General features: G+C 35.5%; 1 protein-coding gene across 6 annotated transcripts in view; it reads right to left on the minus strand.

The window, feature by feature from the left end:
• The window catches only part of LOC125230157 (broad-complex core protein isoforms 1/2/3/4/5), a 206,448-nt gene that overhangs the window by 19,383 nt on the left and 170,911 nt on the right, over positions 1-16,154 (minus strand). For 4 of the 6 annotated variants that reach the window (XM_048135202.1, XM_048135204.1, XM_048135200.1 and 1 more), the window contains one exon: positions 12,664-12,707. Coding sequence is in view for 2 of the 6 variants with exons in the window: in XM_048135199.1 (XP_047991156.1) it covers positions 7,113-7,141 (29 nt within the window). In the remaining 4 variants the exon portion in view is untranslated. Of the gene's footprint in view, positions 1-7,112; positions 7,260-12,663; positions 12,708-16,154 lie in introns of those variants that run through there. The other 2 variants (XM_048135199.1, XM_048135205.1) reach the window with 1 other exon arrangement.

A 16,154-nucleotide genomic window follows, 5' to 3' on the forward strand; every position in this document is an offset into this window, starting at 1 on the left:
GCCTGTACAAAAAAAAACAGGTTCAAAATTAACCGATGGTGTTTAATTAGATAGGTACCAATGGCTAGATAATGACGTTTTAACATTATAATCATTAGGGTGGAGCGAAAAAACACTTTTCTGGAATTAGCAAACCTAATAGTTATCAATCAATGCCCCTTATAGTCTATGAAGCCTTTGTGCAAATTTTCAGCTTTTTAAATCAACATCTTCTGCCTCCGCATTAGGGTTGAAATTTTGAAAATCTCATACCTACAAACCTAAAAATTCAACTTTCAGATAAAAAAAAATTCGGCAGTATTATGTTTAGTATATGTTATTGATACATATCATTATGAGAAACTACAAAAAGTTGCGAAAATAGCGTCAAGAATCGCCAAAGTTTTTAATTTTTCAAAGTTTGTCTAGTTTCAGTACATTCGCCAAAATACCCGCTAAAATATTGAAAATACGCGATTTTTATTCTTGTAATAATATGTATCAATAATGTATACTGAACATAATACTACCGAAAAACATTTTTTATCTAAAAGTTGAATTTTCAGGTTTGTATGAGATTTTCAACATTTCAAACCTGAAAATTTATACAAAGGCTTCTTAGACTAAGGGGCATTGATTGATAACTATTAGGTTTGCTAATTCCAGAAAAGTGTTTTTTCGCTCCTACCTATATAATCATATTCTTTTCAACTGTAAGTATCATGGACATTATGCGGAAATAGCTGTTTTTCTGTCATTATATACAAAAGTGGTATCTAACGAGCTTTGTAATTCTTATACGCTAGATCCATGTAACCTAGCCACCACGGTAAAAAGTACAGAGCCATCCATAACCACTATCAAAACGACCAAGCTATTTCGCCCTACTTCCAGTTCCTAGTACCGCCTCTAAGTACGATGCCAATTCTCGTTTTAATGACATACACTACAGTTTGAGCTAGACATCGGACCAGATGCCTTCCGTCGCTGAAATCTGACCTTATCATTGTCTCACACTGGGCACTGTGTCATTGTGTGTTTGTTGACAAACTTTCCTTGCCATGACGAGGGAATATGTGCCTGAACACGTAGGCTTTAAGGCGTAGGTTCTGAGATTGTAGTGTTTGTGAGGAATGGAAGAAATTGATAGTTTCTAAGGCATTTTTTAAACATAGTCGTTGTGACTATGTTTCTTGGGTGGTACGAAAGGTTTCGCTCTTTTTCGTTATTAGAGATCGCACGGCTTTGCATTGACTTATGTCTTTTGATGACATTTAGTATGTTATGACGCACAAAAATACGATCTCTGGTCATTATTTAGCCTTGAATTAGAAGTCACTCGCAAAAGACTAAGTTCTCGTGTTTTGTCATACATATTATATTAGACTTTAGTCACTTAGAGATGACCACGGCCAGTGCAGCTTAGCCAAAACGTCGAAAAAAAGTGTTTTTTTTACGCACTAGTGCGAGAAGCGGTTCATTATATGCCAGGTCGAAACTTCGGAGGCTCATATGTACTGAAAAACGTCGTACGATACACGTGCGAAAAGGAAATTCGTAACTCGTGTCGATTTAAAACACTCCCTCCGGTCGTGTTTTAATTTATCGCCACTCGTTTCGAACTTCCTTTTTTACGCACTTGTATCGTAATGTACTATTAATCGCGTTCGACCTGTAAGTGACTTTAATTATAATATATGCACTCATAAGTAAAAGCTTCTTGATTCATAATAGTTCTACACTACAATAAGTAATAAGTCTTGTAAGTATTTCAATGGGTAATTTTAACACAGTTGGAATTGGATTTAACAATAATTCCATAAAAAGAATCGAAAACTTTGCCTTGGTTAATTTCTAAGTTACTTTAGCAAATCACTTCATAGTTCCTACAAACATAAAATAAAAATATTACATGAAATACGTACAATATTTGCATACGAAAACACAAAAAGGAGGGTTATAAAATCGCGCCGTTAAAAAACATTTCGTATACCTACGCTGAAGCTAGCTGAATAGAACTTTAGACACCTAGGTGTTCTATTGGTTAACCATTTAACTCTTTCATTTTAACACGTCCACAAAAGAAATTAAAGAATCAAAGTACGACAGTCCGCATCGTTTTGCTCAACTATTCAATCGGGTTCAAAAGATTTACCCTACTGTAAATATTGGTGTAAGGCACAAGCGGGCGCGATAGCGATATCCATGTAACTACTTGTAAAGTCACCATCAGGGGGCCGATTTTTGAGTCTCACGGCGTTCGAATTCAGAAAATTGTCACTGAAAATAATAGGCAATTCACCGTTTTCAACTGGTGCTTTAATGACAGTGAGACTCAAAAATCGCCCCCAGATATATTCCGATTTCCTAGGTGCTCACAAATATCTGAATACAAGTCTATTGTCAAGGCAGTCCGTTTTCACATTATCCTAGCCGATATCGGATGTGGGAAAGATTTCAATGGAATAAATCCCAGATGGCACCTGTAATGTATGGGACATTCGGTCCTACATCCGATATCGGATCGGATGATTTGAAAACGCAATTAAGGTGAGTGTTCAGATATTTATGACCACCTCGGGCGCTTTGGTATATCTGATAGCGACAGTATTATCAAGCGTCAATGCGTCAAGCATTTTCACTTCCGTGTATTGAGCTGCCAAGCGGTCGGGAAAATTACTACTACTACTACTTACGTACCAAAACCACACAGTTACATACCTACATATATATTTCAAGACTTGATTTATAAGCTATTGGTTAGGTTATTTTAATACATACATTAGCCTTGGATAATGGCATTAACCTATCCTCGGAAAACGACCCTATCGTGGGTATACCAATGCAATTCATTTGAGGATAACTATGATATTTCCTTTTCCTAAATGCACTTTAAATACCACAAATCGGTGAAGGAATTTATGGTAAACATGTATAGGTAATTACACGATTTATTTATGGTTTGAAATTATTAGGTAACTACCCTAGCTAAGTATTAAAAAAATATAAGGTAAATATAAAAATATTTTAAAGATAGTCGTTAACTCGTCACAGGTTTAAACGTTAAAAAAAGTACAATATAATAACATGACTCATTAAATCTGTTTTATAGGTTTTATTTACAAAGGACAAATAAGCGTTCTTTTGTAAATTGTAATTATTTTACTATTAGTTTTACATTTTAAGATAAAAGATAAAAGACATTTATTCATGACGCTCACAAACACGTACGTACATGTACACACAAGAATAGGACAAAAAACAGAGAACAGAACATTAAGTAAGTGCGCATCACGAAATGGACCCAACTCAGCATTATGCTAGCTGGAAGCCAGCGCTGGTCTTCCGTAGGGCCCATTCGGTGATGCCACGACAGATAACAAACACACAACAATAAAAAGAAAAAGAAAATGAAGAAAAGAGACAGACAAAATAAAACTATTTACATAAAAAAAAAACAAGAATACACATAAATCACAAAACGGGAAAAAAAGGAAAAATAAGGAAAACATAAGGCATTTTCAATGCCTATATTTGTAAGATGTCTCTTTAACGAATACTTAGCGAAAAGTAACTACGAAATATCTTATAAATCAGCGTTTAATTTTTTTGGTCGATATTATATCAATCCGCTACCATCTTATCCCCTACACCACACCGAACCCGTCCGATGGCAGATTACCCTCCATATACCTACTCATATTATCTATCTGACCATCCATCTTTGTCACCATCAATGGTTTTGTGCCCTATAATTAATGACACGGATTTGGACACCTTATGTATTTGTACTATGATTCTTATAAGGTCCGTTAAGGTCGCTAGTGTTGGTACTATTCGAAGGGTTGATTTTTTAAAGAATAGTGATGAAAAAGGTCTTGTAAACCTATTTACTTATAATATGACCCATGGGCTACATTAATTAGCCCAGTACATTACGATACAATTGCGAAAAAAGGAAGTTGACGAATTTACTTTTTGCACGTGTATCGTACGACGTTCTTCAGTACAGATGGCCATCTAAAATTTCGACTTGATATAGAATACGAGTAAACAAACCACTTCTCGCACTAGTGCGTAAAAAAACACCATCTGTATTTAAATAGTACATTTCGATACAAGTGCGTAAAAAAGGAAGTTCGAAACGAGTGGCGATAAATTAAAACACGACCGAAGGGAGTGTTTTAAATCGACACGAGTTACGAATTTCCTTTTCGCACGTGTATCGTACGACGTTTTTCAGTACAGATGGCTCTCCGAAGTTTCGACCTGGCATATAATGAACCACTTCTCGCACTAGTGCGTAAAAAAAAACACCATCTGTATTTAAAAATAAGTTATGTTTATAGAGTAAACATTGCGGAAAATTACATTCATTTAATGGAAAAAGGTAACAGTTACTGACTTGAAAAAAATGGACTTACAAATTTACATTTAAACTTAGAGTGGGGGTTTCATTTGTCTCCAATTTTAAAACTTGTGAATGCATTGGTATCGCTGAGAAACTTTTATGTTTCATAGAGAAATTTATATTTACATACATAATTAGATTACTTTTATGTTATGTTATGTTATGTTATGTTATGTTATGTTATGTTATGTTATGTTATGTTATGTTACGTTACGTTACGTTACGTTACGTTATTACGTTACGTTACGTTACGTTACGTTATGTTATGTTATGTTATGTTATGTTATGTTATGTTATGTTATGTTATGTTATGTTATGTTATGTTATGTTATGTTATGTTATGTTATGTTATGTTATGTTATGTTATGTTATATTATGTTATGTTATGTTATGATTATCAGTTTCATCGTAAAAAGGTTATTTAAAACTTTAATACTTACATACATATTATGTCTTTCCCATCACGGAACAATGGTGTTCCGGACCTTTGGGAGGCGTGCGCGGGGCCGAAGCCAACGCGTAGAGGCCCTTTCGACACTTTAATGAAATGTAAGGGGTACACCGAGCGGATGTTGCCCCTGCCCGTATCATGGGACACACGCAGAGGCAATACCCGCCAGGGTGTAAGGACTATTTGAGAGTTAATGGAATCTAAAATGAACTGGTCTATTTTGATGAAAGTGATGGACTAAATACTGGGCTATAGATAAAAAACCGGACGCCTGCCTAATAAAACGGTATCCAATTTTATTTCCGGCAGACGGTGACTCGTCCCCACAAGATGGGCCCCCACAAAAAGCGACATCCAAGATGGCTCAAGGGCAACACCGGTGTGAGAACTCAAGGGTGTCGAGAGGTGTACACCGCTTTCTGCCCAGTGGCTGTTAAGCCACTGTACCACGTCTTATGAAAATTTTCACTTCCACCCCTGGGGAATGTAGCCCTAACGACCCCACTCTGGACGGCCAGCCAAGGCAAGCCAGAGGTAGAGAGTCCTGTCCCACCCACCCGCCTTACGGGTAACAGAACTCCCCAGGAGCACTCGGGTACGTGGGGTCGCTGTTCCCCAACAGCTCGCCACAAGCTGCCCTGCGTTGACTGATTGCACTGGTAAAACCAATGGGCGATTCCAATACATATTATGTAATTATTAACGACTTTTACTATGTGTATGAAATCTGCACTATTAAAGTCTACACGACCAAAGGGCGCTTATCTATTTTTTTTTATCTCAATTTAGGTCTTTTATAAAAATGCAATAATCTAAACTGATTACAATATTTACAGTCTTTTAAGTATCGATTGATAGATAAAGCTAAATAAGTTTGAGTATTAATGTATAATAATAATTTTATGTCAAAAATATGGACGTAGAAGCATCAACAGAAGATGTGTCGCCGTGATAAATAAGTAAGGTGCATTAGGGTAACTCCGAAAGTCGTCTAACTTCGATAATCGCATAAAATTCACCATTATTTCCATAATATCAGGATTCCCCTTTCTGAATTACCCAAGCATTTCTGTCATTCGGAATTACCCTAATGCACCTTACTTAAAAGTAGTCGACCTTTTGCATGTTATGTTTTTATATTCAGGGATTTAAATACATATATCATTCTCTCTTCTAAATTTAAGTCATCTTGATGATCTTGATTACGAATAGACTGATCTCCGGAAATTACGTTTGTATGTCAATATACGAAGAAAAATGACGGACATGTGAGAATACCTATATAAAAATGTGAATTGTGTAATGTTCCCAAGAAAAAATTCTCAAGCAATCATTTCTGATATTTTTACGTATTTAAGAAATCGTTCCAAGCACAAATTTTGCTATCTTAGAAACTTTCAGACGGCATATATAATTCCGTATATCCCTAGCTAATTCAAATAACAGATAAAATTTATCAAAATAAATTGTTAGACGGCCGCCATGGACGCTCTGACATTGTGATACCCTTATCGCAGTTTTTTTGGTCGCATTTTAGCATTTTATCGAAACCTAGGCCACTGATAGCTTATCACGCGCCGTTTAGGTTTCTGCGACTAGTTATATAATATTATATTTGGTTATTTTAATTATATAAACTTAAACGAGAAAATATATGAACGAAAGATTTTTGCAATAAACTTAAGATAAAGTTGATATTATGTAGTTTTATACAATATTCATGTCAACTAAAACTACTTAAAATATAAAGTAGATTAGATTAGATTAGATTAGATTTCTTTATTTCATGATAAAAATTACACTATAAATTTGCTACATGTCAAAATTATGTTTATATTCTCATCATGATCGTCAAAAATTACATAATAACTTCCAAATAAAAATAATTGTGTCTCCCAAATGAGGATCGTCATTTACAAAGAAAGAAAATACACATGCCAAGCTAAATAAAATTAATAAATTAAGTTACAATATCATGAAATTATCACGAAGCAAGAAAATATTATATAACAGAGAAATATAGGTATAATTATATCATAGGTACCTAAATCATTTCGTGTTTGAACATATTGACAGTATAATCTACTCACATACTTAATAATCTGCATTATTGTTGTCGTTTACAATAGTTAAAATAGATGGCAGCACTTTATACTAATGTTCATAGCCACATGAAGCATATTGCAAATCTTCGTACGCGTTTTCAATCATACTTTAAATTAATAGATAAATGTAGGAATACAAATACCTAGTAACATTATTTTGACTTGCCTTTCTAGATGATAATATTGTCCAAACATAACTGTGTCACAAAAGTTTTAACACTTTTTTTTCATTCGCGTTAAAAACCTCACTTGAGTTCTAAAAACTTAATTTAAAATTTGCACATTGAATTTAGCGATATTAGCACAGATGTACCGTCTGCACCTGAGTTTGTTAGAATACTGACGGCCAATGCACAGATGCATTAAGTATGTACGAAATTGATAAGCTGTTATTTCCTTTTGTCACTGAGAACAATATGTCTACGCATATGATGGCCTTGTTACCCGCGCTGAAATATTGTACAAATATAATCGAAACTATAATATTTGTCTAAGAGCGATTGTCTACTTTGACAGTATAGTTTTTCAAGTGTTTAAGTCTTGAATGTGACCCGGTTCGAAATACTGAAAATATTAAATTACTGTCTAACTAATATTCTTCAAGGTAAAATAAGGATTATTATCAACGAATTGAGGCAGGTTGTGTCAAGATGACTAACATTTTTTTTTGTTGCTAACCGGTACATTATGATTTCTGTAATGGTTTTTTACGCACTAGTGCGAGAAGTGGATATGCCAGCTCCTCTAGCACAACTTGCTTCGACGCGCGTTAGTCCATACTTGAAGTCGCGCTTGATGTATGGACTCGCGCGCGACAAGGCAAGTTGTGCTAGACAGGCAAGCTTAGCGACAGACAAGATGGCGCTCGCCGCTGCGTTTAGTTATAAACATTGCGCTGCGTTCACTATGTCACGGGTCCGCGTCGTACAGCTGCGTTCGTGACCAACAAAATGGTCCCGACGGAAGACCAGCGCTGACCCTTGGGTTAGCATTTTATGCTGAGTCGAGACCATTTCGTGGTAACTTATATGTTTAATTTCTTTTTCCCCTCACTACCTCGGAAACACGTGTTTTGTCCTTTAATACCAGCGGGTAAAAACGCATTTTATCCACTAGTGGGTAAAGTAATTTGACCTTGAATAAAGTCAAATTAACTGCTTTAAAATTGATAAAAGTAGGTGAATCTAGTAATAAATATGATTTACCACCTGTGGAATTACTGGAAGCAGTGATAAACGCATTTTTTGCGTTGTAGTTTCCTCGCTATAGTGAGGGGAAAAGTTTTGTGTTACACTCGGGTGCAAATGTATTTTACTTCTCGTGTGTTAAAAAACTCGCAAGTTCAGGATTCTATTCTCGAACCACTCGCTTCGCTTGTGGTTCAACTATAGAATCCTTTCACTTGCTCGTTTTTCAATTCCACACTCGGCGTTAAAATACAACTTTGCCCCCTTGTATAACAAATAACTATTATTTGCTGTTTCTGTTTTCTTACTTGTGTATTTTGTAGTTATCACGAATAAATAATTGATTGATTGATTGATTGATTGATTGATTGCTAAAGGGTTCGGAGGGCCATCTGTACTGAAAAACGTCGTACTTATTCACGTGCGAAGTCCAAGTCAGCAAAGAGACGACCCAGGACCGATCTGCCTGAAGACGCATGATAAGGAGGGCCGACCCCAAATAAAAATGGGAAAGGGCCAGGCAAAGAATAAATAAACTACTAAAGCTTCAAGATATTTTGACCATACATTAAAAAAAAGTAAGTATGTTAAACCAGTAGTTATGAAATTTCAAAATGATTTTATGGAGTGACAAGTTTATTAATATGTTAAATAAAGAACTAGATACATTAAATAAATATTACACGGTTTTACATAGGTACAGTCAGCAGCACACATATGAACACAGCCAAAGAGCCAAAAATATGTTTACAGGACTTTATTGCTTGTACATTAAGGTCGTGTATAAATATTTTTGCTGCTTTGGCTGTATTGTTTAGGTGTGTTGCTGACAGTACCAACATTTTCATCCTACCAGTCCAAAATGAAGTCTGCAATGTCGGCACCTACCGAACTGCATAAGCACAGCATTGCGCAGTTATATAAATTTATACAATTTTATTGACGTGTCGTTTTCGTTTTTTATCAGAGTAGTCTAAAAACTTAGGCTTTATCTAGCTTAGTGTCAATGCTATCAGCGGCGGGTGACCTAGCTTATCGCCTGTCTTCATTAGCTCGCAAAAATGGCTGATTTTAGCGAACACGGAGTTCCGTAGCTGATCTGTGTGTAATCAAAAACATTGATATGAAGCATTCGCTAGATGGCGCTGTTCCACGGACGGTTAATGCTAAATATTTTGATAATAACAGTCAAACGGAGAAACGTATGCGTTATTTTATAGCGCACATAAAATTATTTGAATGAAAAAAACTTTCGATTTAACGATATATCTTAATTATAACATTCTGTACAGTACTGTACTAAATCGAAAGTTTTTTTTCATTCAAATAATTTTATATGCGCCATAGAACACATAGGTACTAATTTAGAAAACTACATTTTTACTCCTAATTTAAATCTTCAGGAAATTTCCTTTAAGTTTCCTCTCGATAATTTTCGTATTATTGATAAAATCAAATTATACGAGTAAAAACTTATAGGTACAAATAATAATAACCAACTATTTCTTGAACTTAGTGATCCGAATTTACTAACTAGCCTCATGTACTTAAGTCTAATCTACATTTTTAAAAATAAAGTTAATCTAAGGTTAAAAGTGCAACGGCAGTTGATAAAATATTTAGGTTTTCGAGTGTAGACCTACTACGTCGGTGCGAGTGCACTAAAATTTTAATTAGTCAAATAACATTACTGGGTTCGAATTCCGGTAAGGGCATTTATTTGTGTGATGAGCACAGATATTTGTTCCTGAGTCTTGGATGTTTTCTATGTATATAAGTATGTATTTATCTATTTAAGTATGTATATCGTCGCTTAGCACCCATAGTACAAGCTTTGCTTAGTTTGGGGCTAAGTTGATCTGTGTAAGGTGTCCCCAATATTTATTTATTATTTACTAGCTTTTGCCCGCGGCTTCGCTCGCGTTAGAAAGAGACAAAAAGTATGTGTCTGTTTGTTTGTCCGTTTTTCACGGCAAAACGGAGCGACGAATTGACGTGATTTTTTAAGTGGAGATAGTTGAAGAGATGGAGAGTGACATAAGCTACTTTTTGTCTCTTTCTAACGCGAGCAAAGCCGCGCGCAAAAGCTAGTATGATATAAAATTATAGAATGTTAGTTCTTATGTTTGCTTACTAGACGATAGTTGTATTATGTTATCTCATTGTACAGTCAAAGTATAAAGATCAATGCGGACAAAGTCCCAAAAACATGTATCCTCAACCTTAATGCAAAAGCAATTAAGAAATTTTTACTCCTAATTTAAATCTTCAGGAAATTTCCTTAGTTTCCTCTCGATAATTTTCGTATTATTGATAAAATCAAATTGTACGAGTAAAAACTTATAGGTACAAATAATAATAACCAATACTACTTAGATATAAATATAGATTAATACCTTTATTGAATAAAAATATCTACAATGTAAACGAGCGCGAGCGACAACGGCGGCAGATAAACCGTTAGCGGTTTTCGCTCGCGGTTCAAATGTAATAAAATAGTATATAAGTGTTTTTAGATAAATAAATTAAAAAAACAATATATTTCTGACACTCTGTCTGCATCTATATTTATGACCTTACTGTACCTAGATTTTTTATCATCATTTTATTTAGGTTCGGTCTAATCGTGCTATAGATAAGATACGGTTAGTTTCTAGGTGTTCAGCGTTGCACTTTTATCATAGTTTGTTTGAGTAGAGATCAGGAGTTTTTATATCATTAGGTGCGTGCGCAGAGATATAGGGGAACCAGATGTAAGTGGAAATAACCAAATTTGCTGTATTTGTACTCGTAACCTTGAGTCCGTTTTTACATTATCCGATCCGATATCGGATGTCGGAAGGATTTCAATGGAAAAAATCTGAGATGGTGCCTGTGATGTATGGGATATCGGTCCTACATCCGATATCGGATCGGATAATGTGAAAACGCACTGAAGATCAGCATATTGAGAACCTGGGTGGGACTGTGCGGCAAATTTTTTAATTTTTGTCTATTAGGTACTTTTACCTATTAGGTACTAAGGTGCATTAGGGTAATTCCGAATGACAAAAACGCTCTGGTAATTCCGAAAGGGGAATCTTGATATGATGGAAATAGTGGTGATTTTTGTACGACTTTCGAAATTAGACGACTTTCGGAATTACCCTAGTGCACCTTATTTACTTTTTACTAAAACTTTTTTCCCAGCTTGTGTCAAAATTGACATTGTTTCAACTTACCCCGGTCTCCCCTATGATTTTGTTGGGTGTTGCAAAAGTGTGATATAATATCAGGATTTTTAACTTATGATTAGCAGAAACGTCTGCAATCGATGCCACTAGGCTTAGAACACACACACACACACACACACACACACAGACATTTTCCACTTTTAAAATTTATTCTAAGCCTAGTGGCATCGATTGCAGACGTTTCTGCTAATCAGAAGTTAAAAATTTAGCATGGTTAGCGCATCGTAACTGGTGAATTTCCAATATGACTTGGAACCGGTTGCCGTTTAAGAAGTTTAACACTCTTACGGTAGATGTCGCTACGGGTCCCATTGACCTTAGTAGTGGAAAATTTCCCTGGCTTGGTTGAAGTCTTGGTGGCTCAGTTGGCAGAGCGCTGGAGTATCGATCCAGAGGCCGTGAGTTCAAGTCTCACCCAAGGCAGACATTTTCCACTTTTAAAATTTATTCTAATATCAGGATTTCTCCATATTTAATATTAATAACTTTAAAGATCTATAGGGCTAAGATAGGCGGCTAGCGGCTGTTTATCATTTGTCACCGTGTCTGTCATGTTCTAACAAGTATGGAAGTGTGAAAGAGACGCATGCTACGACAAGTGATGAAAACACGACCATGATAAGGGCACTAGAATGACTTAAGCTGAATTTTTTATCGATTCTTGACCAGTTTTAGACCCAAAACAGCATTTTATAGTTATTTGTTATACAAGGGGACAAAGTTGTATTTTAACGCCGAGTGTGGAATTGAAAAACGAGCAAGTGAAAGGATTATATAGTTGAACCACGAGCGAAGCGAGTGGTTCGAGAGTAGAATCCTGAACTTGCGAGTTTTTTAACACACGAGAAGTAAAATACATTTGCACCCGAGTGTAACACAAAACTTTTCCCCTCACTATAGCGAGGAAACTACAACGCAAAAAATGCGTTTATCACTGTTTCCAGTAGTTCCACAGGTGGTAAATCATCTTTATACTAGATTCACCTACTTTTATCAATTTTAAAGCAGTTAATCTAACTTTATTCAAGGTCAAATTACTTTACCCACTAGTGGATAAAATGCGTTTTTACCCGCTGGTATTAAAGGACAAAACACGTGTTTCCGAGCTAGTGAGGGGAAAACATATTGTCATGGATGTTTTCTATGTATTTATCTATTTAAGTATGTTTATCGTAGCTTAGCACCCATACTCGTAGTACAAGCTTTGCTTAGTTTGGGGCTAAGTTGATCTGCGTAAGGTGTCCCCAATATTTATATTTATTTATTTATTTATAGATTGTCAGTATGTAATAATTACCTTTATAATTTTGACGAGCCTTTTGCTGGTTCCGCTTGTATAACCTGCAAAAGAAAATATTTTATTAGCATATAAACAAAGTATGAGTTAACATATATCATAGAGATAACTATCAGTGTGGAATCTAACGCGATACGTTAGATAATGAGTTTATGACAACATGTTTTTTTATAAATGCCTGCATTTTTGCATATTTCAGTCTACAGAATATTCTGTGTAGATTCAATGTAGATTTAGTGCGTTTTCACATTATCCTATCCGATATCGGATGTTGGAAGGATTTCAAAGGAAAAAAATCAAAGATGGTGGCGTAAATATATGGGATCCGATTCGACACCCGATATCGGATCGGATAATGTGAAAACGCACTTAGATTTGATGACCGGTCTCTAACGACCCTGCCTGCTAAGCCGTGCTCTTGGGTACAAATCGCGGCAAGGGAATTTATTTGTGTGATAAGCACAGATATTTGTTCCCCATTAATGGATGTTTTCTATGTACATAAGTAACTAGGTATCTGTATATATTTTACTAAAATGAACATAGTAAAAATCGTAACAAGGTGTTGGTTTTGAATCGGCTTCCTAAATAATATAAATAAAGGGAAGACAGAACGTATCTGAGAAAATTTATAGGTAGGTTCAGTTACCATAAATAGAAATAAGGATAAATCAATAAAACGACGACCGGTCTGGCTCAGTCGGTAGTGACCCTGCCTACTGAGCCGCGGTCCTGGGTTCGAATCCCGGTAAGGGCATTTATTTGTGTGATGAGCACAAATATTTGTTCCTGAGTCATGGATGTTTTCTATGTATATACGTATGTATTTATCTATTTAAGTAATTATGTATATCGTCGCTTAGCACTCATAGTTCAAACTTTGCTTAGTTTGGGGCTAAGTCGATCTGTGTAAGGTGTCCCCAATATTTATTTATTTTATACCTATGGGATATTCTTGCAAAGTACACAGTCACAAAGTGAGCCCTAGCAGCCATGTGCTGTAAGTAGAAACAAGTATATCGTCACTACTTTTAAAAAAACTTGTATCTTCGTCTGTCAATGAAAAGAAAATTGTAGTAAGTATGTATGGAATGCATACAGACTTACTGCGTTTTAACTTTGAGGAGCAGCGTGAGATACGAGATTTTTTCAAAGTAGTGACGATATATTGTGATGTATTTTCCCAAGTTATCAGTTCGATGAATGTGTCATGTTGTGGGGATATTCATTATGATTTTTACCAGAAGATATTATTAAGTATATGACGTCACTGGTGACCGAAGAGCTGGCGACTTCCTCACACTGCGTAGCATTGCGATACATTGCAGAAATGTCGCCAGCATCGTAATTATGCCGAAACTAAGGTTTTTTTTTATTAATGTTGCTGTTATGTTTTATGTTTAATTTTAGTTTCTTGTAAATGTATACACTTAAAACTTAAAATGTTGAGTATCTCTCACTTTATAGGTATACCCCCTTATTCATAAATCAATCAATTATTAAAGTTCGTTTGTCCCTTTCTATAACTACAAAATACACAAGTAAGAAAACGAAACTTTATCGCAAATAAAAGAAATTAAACATATAAGTTACACACAAATGGTTCCACTCAGCCCTTTGATGAAACCCCTTGGCCAAGATAAGAGCCGCTGTTTACACATTGGCGAACCAATCATAAAGTATTAATCTAAACCATGAAAGATGGACGTGTAATGAAAAAATCTAGGAAATTCTTGGTCATAGTACGTTTTCGAAAAAAAATATTAAAAAATACTAACCCCGTAGTAAAATTAAATTAATTTTCAATATTAACAATTTTTATAATATTCTGATAAGAACATTTATCTTTTTAGGAAATACATTAAACATTTGCAAGGTTATTTTATTTCCTAAAATCTACACTATTATTGGCATAGATAAACTTATTATTTTCGTAAATATATCACTACTGTCACTCTTGACGGCTGACGACCAACTGAATGAGCGCCAACGTGTAAACGCAGTTGGCCATTGGCGCCAAGATCCTTTGATGTGTGGACAAAAAACCGACACGAATCGGTTGGCCGGCAAGCGCAAGCGCCAACTGCCAACTTACGGCCAAGTAGCCCTCTACACACATGGCCAAGGGGGTTGGTGGAACTGTTGGCCATGTGTGTACAGCGGCCATATGAATAAGGGGGATAGTGTATATGTGTACAGTAGGCCTAGCACATGATGGCCGCGGACGGACATGTCGCCGACGAGATAGATGCCAAACTGTATTAATGAGGGTAGTCTATTCGCGGCGACATACTCCCGCTACGGAACCTAAGTTGTACACAACATAAAGTATGTAATATAAAAGGGTTTTCAAGTCAGAACTATAACCAAACAAGCAACAGTTGTACATAACCCTAAAACATGCAAAGGCAAAGCACATAACGAAAACTGGGTCATTACATAACATCGTGTACTCCCGGAAAACCCGAATCCTCCTATCCCATATATTATATCTCAGGTAATATGTAAAGGACCGACCAATCACGGCAAAGGTCAGAGTTGAAACGGCCAATGGGCGTTCGCTATTCGGAATTCAAACTATGTAGGCTTGATATGAAAGTGAAAGGACCAATCGCGCGCCTAGTTTCGATGTAGTGGTGACGTATGTGTGAAAATAGAGTACGTGTGTTATGAATGACGGCTACGTGTACGTGTTACGTAATTGACGTGAAACTAAACGGCTTGGGAATTATCTTAAGCCATTAGGAAAAGAGATGGGATTCGACATGGTTTCATTGTGGCTCGTGATATGTCTAATGTAATGTTATGGAAGGGTTATGTCATGAAAAGTAAAAAATCTTAAACTTAATTCGTGTCATATCTAATAATAATCTTAATAATCTTAATAATCTTAATAATATTAATTTGATTGTAATAATCTTAATTTAATTGCTGTTAAATAATTTTATTGATGAACGTGTAATATTTATAATATTATTAATAAAATGTCTATGTCTATGTCTATGTCTATCACTTATATACTAAATAAGGATAAATACAATAATTGCTGATTAATTGTTTTTGCGTAATTCGACATATTTTACAGTAGTACGTGATATTGTATCGTGAAATTAGCTAATAAAACTTTTTGACGACCGGTCTGGCTCAGTCGGTAGTGACACTGCCTGCTAAGCCGCGGTCCTGGGTTCGAATCCCGGTAAGGGCATTTATTTGTGTGATGAGCACAGATATTTGTTCCTGAGTCATGGATGTTTTCTATGTATATAAGTATGTATTTATCTATCTAAGTATTATATCGTCGCTTAGCACCCATAGTACAAGCTTTGCTTAGTTTGGGGCTAATTTGATCTGTGTAAGGTGTCCCCAATATTTATATTTATTTTATTTATTTTAGTGAGGAGTCAAGAACAAAATGTTATATTTGATGTAACTATTTATACTCGTCGACATATCCGTTCTTTTGGCGATATATTATAATATCAAGAACTACA

The sequence above is a fragment of the Leguminivora glycinivorella genome, chromosome 10 (genome assembly GCF_023078275.1).
Source record: "Leguminivora glycinivorella isolate SPB_JAAS2020 chromosome 10, LegGlyc_1.1, whole genome shotgun sequence".
Classification (NCBI taxonomy): domain Eukaryota; kingdom Metazoa; phylum Arthropoda; class Insecta; order Lepidoptera; family Tortricidae; genus Leguminivora; species Leguminivora glycinivorella.